The sequence below is a fragment of the Pecten maximus genome, chromosome 9 (genome assembly GCF_902652985.1).
Source record: "Pecten maximus chromosome 9, xPecMax1.1, whole genome shotgun sequence".
NCBI lineage: Eukaryota > Metazoa > Mollusca > Bivalvia > Pectinida > Pectinidae > Pecten > Pecten maximus.
The window spans coordinates 25,148,378-25,158,731 of NC_047023.1; the positions used below are offsets into that span (position 1 = coordinate 25,148,378).

At 35.6% G+C, this 10,354-nt stretch overlaps 1 protein-coding gene across 1 annotated transcript; it reads right to left on the minus strand.

Annotated features, from left to right (window-relative positions):
- Positions 1–4,842: 4,842 nt before the first annotated feature.
- On the minus strand, positions 4,843–7,289 carry LOC117334726. Its single transcript, XM_033894519.1, has 3 exons — positions 6,446–7,289; positions 5,833–6,171; positions 4,843–5,539 (listed from the first exon to the last, which is right to left on the minus strand). The coding sequence occupies exons 1-3, from the start codon at positions 7,229–7,231 to the stop codon at positions 5,300–5,302; spliced, it is 1,365 nt and encodes a 454-aa protein (XP_033750410.1). The 5' UTR covers positions 7,232–7,289; the 3' UTR covers positions 4,843–5,299.
- Between the last annotated feature and the right edge of the window lie 3,065 nt (positions 7,290–10,354).

The following is a 10,354-nucleotide window of genomic DNA, read 5'->3' on the forward strand; positions in this document are numbered from 1 at the left end:
TATAAAGATTATAACTTTTTTCCCCCTTTACACTACTTGGAAAAAATACATGATGATCTAAGCTGATGGTGGATTTAGATGATCCTTACTGATAATGCCCGCCACCGTACGTGTTTGTAGATTACGAGACAGCTGCCCACAACGCCATTTGTCTGGTTTTCCCCAACAGACTGGCCACTGTATTGACATGGGTGTTAATTGAGAGTTTGGAAGACGTGTGGTTCAACGTCTTGGAAGAACTAGAGGATGCTGACCTACCCGTGAACACCCTACACTTAACAAACTACGTCATGTCACAAAGGATAGAGGGAGACAGACAAACTTGGAACCACTACTTAGACAGAGGGACACCGCACCACTAACGACCTGGAAGCCTGGCATGGGACACTGAAGAAGAAAGTTGGCAATCCAAACATCTTCACCAACATCAGAGTCTTCCAGGAGATCCAGGCTAGCAAGGAGATCAACAGGATACAGAAGAACGCAGGAGGACCAACCAGACCATGCACCAAGAGACACCGGAACATCGACCACCGCCTCGCCCAACTCAAGGAATGCTTGCAGAACCACACAGCCTGATGGACTACGCCGACGCAGCATCACACTTTCTTTACTTGAAGTAAAGATGAAAATCTATGTATGAACTGTAATGCCATATATTTATTAAGGTTTTTAACAGATAATTGTTTCCCCACATTTTCACAGGTAAAAGGTACATCCAGGTATATCACAGGTAGCACAGGTAAATGACTAAAGGTAAAACACAGGTAAAATGAATATGGTACAAACTATGCTTGGTTTCCCTTTGTTCTCCCATATCAAAACTTTTCTTGAACTTTAAAATGTGTGCAAATGAAGAACATCCCAAAATACCATATAAAACAACCACTCCTTATGCAAGCTATTTCTATTCTCACAAAAGTGCTCTCCATTTTAATGAATATAACTACATAATGTGTAATGAAAAGACGAATGGACGTTTCTTTTACATTTGATATTACGCTAGAAATGCAATGTTTTAGGTTGAGAATTGGTAGGTAATTAATATCGGTGTGATTATAATGAGTTGGCGGTAAAACAACCGTCAATATTTCTATCACGATAATGAGAGAGAAAACAAAACAATGTTAAGGTATGTTTTAATTTGAATAATTGCACTGTTCAGAATATATATATGTACTTGAAATCTAAAAATTGCAGCTACCTAATATATATTTCGGCCTTTCTACAGTTTCACCCAATTATTATATAATTATATATTTTTTTCGGCCTTTTTACATTTTTATCCAGTTGTTTAAATATATTTCGGCCTATTTACAGTTTCATCCAGTTGTTTATATATACTTTGTCGACCTATTTACAGTTTCACCCAGTTGTTTATATATATTATCGCCTTTTTACAGATTCACCCAATTATTTTTATATATTTGTTCGGCCTATGTACATTCTCACCAGGTTGTTTATGTATATTTTTTCGGCCTATTTATAGTTTCATCCAGTTGTTTATATATACTTTGTCGACATTTTTATAATTTCAACCAGTTGTATACGTGTATATATTTTTCGGCCTATTTTCAGTTTCACCCAGTTATTTATATCATATTTTCGGCCTATTCACTGCCTCAACCAGTTGTTTATATATTTTTTTCGGCTATTTACTTTCTCACTCGGCTGTGCATATATATATCTTTTTCGGCCTATAAACAGTTTCATCAAGTTGTTTATGTATATTATCGCCTATTTACAGTTTTATCCAGTTGTTCATATATATTTTTTTCGGGATATTTTCAGTTTCACCCAGTTGTTCATATTATGTTTTCAGCCTACTTACAGCCTCAACCAGTTGTTTATATATATATTTCGGCTATTTACTTTCTAAATCGGTTGTGTATATATATATATCTTTTTCTGCCTTTGAACAGTTTTATCAAGCTATTTATATATATTATTGCCTTTTTACAGTTTCACGCAATTATTTTTATATATTTGTTCGGCCTATTTACATTCTCACAAGGTTGTTTATGTATATTTGTTCAGCCTATTTATAGTTTCATCCAGTTGTTCATAGATACTTTGTCGGCCTATTTACAATTTCATCCAGTTGTTTTATATATTTTTGAAACCTAATTACAGTTTCACCCAATTAGTTATATCTATTTTTTCGGCCTATTTACAGTTTCACCCAATTATTTTTATATATTCTTTCGACCTATTTACATTCTCACCAGGTTGTTTATATATATATTTTCGGCCTATTTACAGTTTCATCCAGTTGTTTATATATACTTTGTCGGCCTATTTACAATTTCATCCAGTTATATATATTTCGGCCTATTTTAGTTTCACCCAATTATTTATATATGTTTTTCGGCCTACTTATAGTTTCACCCAATTATCTATATAGATATATTTTCGGCCTATTTAGAGTTTCACCCAATTATTTTATATATTTTTTCGGCCTTTTTACAGTTTCACGCAATAACTTTTGTATACATTTCGGCCTAGTTACTGTTTCACCCAATTATTTATATATACTTTATAGGACTATTTACATTTTCGCCCGGTTGTTTATATCTATTTTTTCAGCCTGTTTACTGTTTAATCCAGTTGTATATATATTTTTTGGCCTATTTACAATGTCACCCTATTATTTATATATATTTTTCAGCCTATTTACATTCTCAACAGGTTGTTTATATATATTTTTCGGCCTATTTACATTCTCATACAGTTGTTTATATATATATTTCGGCCTATTTATAGTCTAATCCAGTTTATATATATATTTCTACTTATCTATAGCCTAACCCAGTTGTTTATATATACATTTCCCGGCCTATTTACAATCTTACCCAGTTGTTTCCTTAGTTTTAAAACTACAGCCCTTAGCGTCACTGACGGGTCGGTCCTAGAACAAAGAAACAGCTCTATGAAGCAGTTAAATAGCAGTTAAATTCATTTTGGCTCTACTGTATCTACCTCTCAATTTGGGTAAAAAAGATTTTTATTTCCGGTGTGTCTTTTGCAATCCTTACTCACAATATTTTGCTCTAAATTCTGGCCATTTGTAGGTATAACATATTGATAGCTTCGTCAATGAGCTCAGGAAAGGCATAGCTCCTGTACTATTTCGTATAGAGAATATATTCTAATGTTCAATTGTCGTTACATCTTGACATATGACTAGTTAAGTTGTCGCAATAACCTATGATTTGACAGTTGACCTTCAAAAGGCATATGCTGCCTCCATGTAAAAGGTTTTTTTGTGTGATTTTGTGTCACCTACCAGAAGTTAATGTGACCTTTAGTTGGACCTTTGGACAGTACGCAGGTCTCTAATTAGGGCGTGTTTAACCAAGTAGTTATGATGTGTTTCATTGCAAGTTGAAAAGCATGCTGACATTATATGAACTATTTTAGTTTTTTCAGATGTGTAATTTATATTTGGTAATGCATGTTGTTTTGATTATTAAAATAGAACATGAGGAGAGATATTTTTAGCAGAGGTAGATGAAAAGTCAACACAATGGAAAAGAGACAGGCAATCATAACAGAAAATTCGGACAGACAAATCGTTCAAGTCAATTATTAGGCTATACTCGAAATAGCACCAACGTATTATTGTTTTGGTATTGATGCTTTCAGTTTTAAAATACAAGTTACTAAATAATGTCACTCCAAATGAAATGTATTGGATACGCGATTTTTGAAAACTGCTTAAAAATAACAACTTTTGTTCATGCCTATTTAGTATTTCCGAATCTCCCTTCTCGACTTCCACATATTTGGCTCAATCATCACCGATGAGTCCTAGATCAACGAAACAGCTACGTGGTGCACTTCATTTCCACATAATGGTGTTATTGTGTATATTAGACAATGTATCTAGATGGTTTTATAGACCAACCAAAACAAGATAAACTTTAAACTTTATTTTATTTCTTGTTAATTTTCAAGTATTGAGAAATACGAAATGACTTTTTAAGACCATATAAGGTCTTATTACTTCTTGGTGTGGTATAAAGAATTACAAGAATTGATAGATAGATATGATAGAAGTTTGAATAACAGTGATATTCGATTAGATTAATTGAATCAAATTTGAATGTGTATGATAACGGAGTACGTACAACCGTTATAAATATATATGACGATGATTTTTCTCTCTAACAAAGTTTTTACAGTGCCGTATGTTAATTAGCATAAATCCCTAAATTAGATATGACAGTTTGAGATCGTATGTCAGAGGGGCTATGATAAAGCTTCAAATATCAAGAGAAGTGTTCAAGATAAACGTGTATATTTTATATAGAATTTTGCTGTCGGAACTGGATTTTTACTTCGAGTTGGGCAGATTTCTCAGTGTTCAAGATTTTGGTTTGGTTTGTTTTGTTTAACGTCCTATTAACAGCCAGGGTCATTTAAGGACGTGCCAGGTTTTCGAGGTGGAGGAAAGCCGGAGTACCCGGAGAAAAACCACCGGCCTACGGTCAGTACCTGGCAACTGCCCCACGTAGGTTTCGAACTCGCAACCCAGAGGTTCAAGATAAGTTTGACAGTATAAAGCGATATCATTAGAGTACTGGTGTCTAGAGTTTAATGTTTTAGTTATGAAGTGTGTGTATGTGATGTTTTGTAATAGCTTATTTTAACATCACATTATAGTACTAATATGTGTTGAACGTCCTTTGAATAGGCCAGTTACTATGGAGGTCGCCTCCACATGTGTATCAGACAGAATCACTTATTACAGTGTATTCTACATTACTCCAAATAATTTTCTGTGCAAATGTGTTATATTTTAAATGGCCTAGGTCAATAAACAATATCCATTCAGTTTTTCTTTCTTCTTTTTTTATTTAATAAAAATATATTGACGAAACTGCCCTGCGGTTCCGAAATACATGAAATGCAAACAATGTATATAATAAATAATTATAATAATGTTAAAATTTCATACACGAATTTGCATATTCAAAGCACTATCAATGCATCAGATATTTTACAAAATAATTCGATAAGCATTTTGAACTTAAATGGTTCAGGTAACTATTTAGCTGTAGAATATATTCATATTTCATATCAATCAAAATGTACATTAATTCGTGTACAGTATACTATACAAAAGAGATTCACATAAATAACTATTAATTTTACTTCCTTTTAATTAAAATATCTAAAATAACAAATTTCTCAAATCTTGTTATCTTATTTGTTAATTGTCTTTTTCCTGATTTTAAACTCTACGCATGCTCGAGCGGAAGTGTCAAACCATCCACACGAACGTACCCGGATGTTACTACCCAGATCCGATCTGTACAGCAGTGACCTGTTGTATAAGGACCTGTGTGACCGACTGTAACTGGCTGATGTCGGATTGTGTCTTGTTGAGGGAAGTCTGAACTCGCGACTCGAACTGCTGAACAGCCTTTTGCAGAGCGGCACTGGAAAGTGTCGTGTTACTAGAAAGAGCCGGCGCAGAGGTCAAGGTCTTCACGTCCTGGGTTAATTTGATCAGATCTGCGGCCTGGGATGATGTCTGAAATTGAAAGATTTAATTTGGTGCTATAATAAAACAAATTTACCGCATTCCGTCTATTCAATTACAGCATTTCAAAAAGACAATATGTCAGAATGAATTATTTTTTCCAAAACACTTACTGTTTGTATTAATAACAATTCTTTGTTTACTAGAACAGCTAAAGTAATGCAATGACAATATTTTGCAGTAGCAAGCAAGCAAAAAACATAGCAATCTTATCATAGGCTTCGTATATTCCGTTGAAATAGTGGCAAAATAGCAAGTATCAAAACAAAACGTTGGACGCCTACCTCATTCTTGAGCTTGTTGAGCTGATCGGCAAGTAGTTTTGTTTGGCTGCTCATAGATTGGATCTTTGCGTGGTCCGAAAAAAAGTTGACGTTGTTGGTCATGAGTTGTGTTCCCAGCTGCTGTAGTTCCTTCTCCACCTTTGTGACGTTGATCTGGATAGCAGCGACCTCTTGAGCTACTACAATCATCTGGGGTTCAATCTTTTGTTTCAAGGTGTCCAGGTCTGACTTGACAGTCGTGACCTTTGTCTCCGCCGCCACAACACGTGACACGGCGCCCTGTGTTGCGAGTTTGATGGTGTTGATTTCATTACTCTGGTTGGTCACTTGTCCAAGAAGCTGTATAAGAGTTTATATTTGTTTAATAAAACAAAATACTGCAGATGGTTTGTGGTAATAATAATATGGTATGCGTTTTCAATATTTCCTAAATCAATGCAATTCGACAAATCAAAAATAGAGAAAAATCAGGATTGGCATCAATCAAAACATCATAAACAGACTGATCGCAAATTGTACGAACCCGTTTTAATTATTTTCTTAGTAAAGACATTTGACAAATATCAATGCTAGATAGTGACACAAATGCACTATCAAACTTGTCGAAACTTACCTGGTTTGTCTTCGTGTTCAGACTCTTGAACTGTGTGGTCTGTAGTTGGTTTTGCTGTTGAACGTCCCTTTCTAGTTGTTGGTACTGCTGCTTCAATTGCGTAAGTTGCGCACTTGTCGGACCTCCTGCTGGCACAGATGCTGGCGGGGATGTCACAGCAGGGCCCGTTGGCGTCCTACCGGCGTTTGCCTGAAGAGATTTGATTTGATTCTCAAGGTTGATAATTCTTTGTTCTGTTTTTGCGATATCTACCGCCTGATGGTTAATTTGCTTCTCAATCGCTGTATCAACCTTAGATTGTTCCACGGAACCCCTCTGAAACTGGTAGGTGAGGTTGAAGATTTTATTGTTAATATCCTGTACGGCCTTTGTGAGAAGGTCTTTTGTGTCGTGAACAAGCTGGTTAAGGTACTGGGTGTTACCACCGGCTGCTCCACTGCCACCAGAAGGCGCCGTGCTCACTGACTGTCGGAGTCGTTGAAATTGGCTAGTAAGATCATTGACCTTTGAGGTATAAGTGGCTGTATCAGACTGAACCTTGGCTAGTGTGCTCTGGACAATACTGTTTTGTGACACGTACTGTAGACGAGTCTTGTCCAAGTCTTGTTTCACCTGATCCACCTTTTTGTCTAAGTTACTAGATGACATCGAACATCCACCTGCTGTAGCTGGAACTGTAAACTGGTATTTGCATGATGAAGCAGGGTTTGGAAGTACTCCCTGGGGTACATATTGTCCATGAGTTCCGCTTAAGACCAGGAAAACAAAAATCAAAATTCCGTTCATTTTCACTTTTGAATGTATTGTCTAGAACGTCCTAGAGAGTGGAAAGCCAATTGTTAACTGTTTAGTGTGTCCGTCGCAACCAGGAATTTATAGTCGTCCCTAAAGGCGGAGAAGTTTCGTTCTTATCGCCGCCATGTCGATACACAGGTGCAGCACCGCTCTTCATTGGTGGACGAGTTTACAGAAACTCCTGTGTTTGGACAGCTTTGGTTGCTACAGATAGTGCGATGATCAATCATCCTTCCTCATTGAAAATTTCCACTACAATTCAAGCATGGAAACAGATTTATGTACTAAATGAAAGTCTTTGAAGATGTGATATAAACCACTCCCGAACAAGTTTTTGAGTTTTATTAATCGCTCACACTTAATATCAACAAAAGGAGACTTGACCTGGATCCACCGTATAATGGCTAAAATAGAAATTAGTATGTCATTATCTAGGACATTTCGGCCCAAACTACATTTCACGAACATCATGAAGACGTAAACAGATCAATATTGACTGATACACAATAATGGATACATGTTAATTAAGGCCAGGTGATCAGCTAAACAATACCATGAAAGACAGGATGACAGGATCTTACGATGAGGAATGTGGTCGGACCTGAAACCACAGACGAAATGTTCACACGCCAGACCTTGCCCATTTTTTTGATGAGATGGAATGATTCTCAAACTGCTTTTCTGAAGTTATATAGAAACATAGAAAGAAAATTATTATATTTTAATTACACTATAACATTTATGTTTATACATTTGTATATATATATATATATGTGTGTGTATGTGTGTGTGAGTGGAGGGGGGACGTCTATCACAGTTAAGCCATTTTCTATTTCATCTTGTAAGAGCTAATTAGTAATTTAGAACATATTGTTACACATAACCTTTGGACATTATGCCGCCGTTGTTATACCTGCATTAGAACAGAAAAAGTGTTGAATATAAATAGTAAAAACTACCTAAGCATAATTCTATTTGTTGCGTTCTATACATTATAGTATCACTTCTTCTACTCTAATGGTAAAAACGTACTGACAGATCAATCTAATCTAAAAAGGAGATTCGATAGCTATAGTACATATGGTTTAAATCAAGGTTATTCATAATGACCCATTCTTAATTGAATATACATGTACTTGTTTTTCTTTTGTTTTTTGTTTTTATAATCGATTACAACATCATAGAATTACATTCACTCAAGCATTATGAGTTCAAAATGTATACATATAAGGTATGAAATGAATAAAATAAATAAATAAGATTATTTTCTCATTCATTAAAAAAAGTGATGATTATAGCAACGTGTAAAAATGTTCATATTGTCAAATGAAGGAAGAAGCTAAAAAATGTATTACTTCCCTATCCTAGATTGCTGTTCAGTCGAAATAATGCTAGTGTTTTGAGATTGAGAATGAGTACTTTTGCATTATGATATCAATATATCGTAACAGGACATCATCTCAGTATCATGACAAAACTGAAATGCTTGTCTCGATTAAATCCGATTCATATCATGACGATCATTGTCTAGTAACTTGTAACCAGCAACTATTTTCAGCGATGACAATTACAAAAGTACACTCTCTAAAGTCTTTAGCTGAGCCTTCGCCCTTGTGAGGAAGGCTTTGGGCTCTGTCACCTGGCCGAGACATACGACAGTCTATAGCAATGGTAGCTCAGCAATTTGGGAGCGACACGACTGGTTTGATCGTTGTCAGTATAATGTGACCTGGTGGGGTGTCCACTACTGCTGGATGTCTTCGGCAGTATGGTTCATTGAGCTAGCACTATAAGTCGACATCAGTTCCGCACTATCACATGGAGCCAAAAAAGACCGCAGCAGCCTCCCAATATACGCTATACACTACACGCATGCATGTCACACAAAGGAGGCCGTCGTTAAACGATCATAGTGTTGAGAGGACGTTAAATAATACAGAAATCAAATAATACCACCGTCATCTGATGGATTAGTTTTCAACAATGACGATTGCACTCGCTCAAGGATATGGTCGCATTGGTTAGACTTTAGGAAAACATTCTTGTCCTAGCCGATTTGATCCGTATTTGCATTGGCACAAAATGATATATATTGTTAAGTCTAACAGCATTCTTAAATTGTTACATTCTTATACTTGTAGGATTATCGATTTGGCGACATAGACGCCGGAAAATGTAAGGGTCACATCGTCAGATGCATTTCCGGTCGATAAAATTACGTAAGGCTGCATTTCGAACAAGAAACGAAACGTACTTGTACGATTTCAATTTCGATTGCTTTCACTCAGGAGAGGTTTGAAAGAAAAAAAACAACATCAGTTGAGAAATACATCAGCTGAATTCTTTTACTATGCTGTTTCCCGTCTAAAATCGTTTGGCAGTGACATTACACTCGAGACTTTGGGTTTATACAAATATGATACAAAGATGCTGTTCGGATAGCTGACAATGGATGTGCCGACGTAAGAAAACAATCTCATTATTGTCCTTTACCTCAGATTCCAAATACTCAATATCATGTACTGTTATAGATATTGTACTCTTCTGGTGTTGATGATTTTTGGTTAAATGACTTCTCAATATTGAAGAAGGGCCTCTTTGTAGTAGATTGTGTCAGTCTCATTGAACAACATAAAGAGAGGTCCATCAAAGGTTATTATTTCTTGTCAAATAATTAACAACGACAGCATAGGACTGTGAGTGACATGTGCTGACTTAGTATCCTCGTATAAAACACCTTACTCCCTGTTTACCGCCATACCAATGGGGCGATAACGACGTTAGTTTTGCTTTTGTCGACGTCATCGTTGTTGATTTTGGTTTTTGTTGTGATAATGTTTTTTTCTTTCATTTTTGTTTTATTTTTTTATCCCCTTTAATTTTTCCAACGTTTTTGTAAAATTTGACAAAAATCGTTTGATGCTTAAACAATAAAATATATGACAATATGTGCACTTGATAGTACGTTTGTCTCCTGTTTACTTTATTTTCAATAATGATATTTTAACACCTGTGCTGTGAAATCTTTGATTAATCATTGTATTGTATCTTCATACTTAAAGGTGACATTTACTGATGTTTTTTGTTTATTCCTTTTATGTAACAAAATATCAT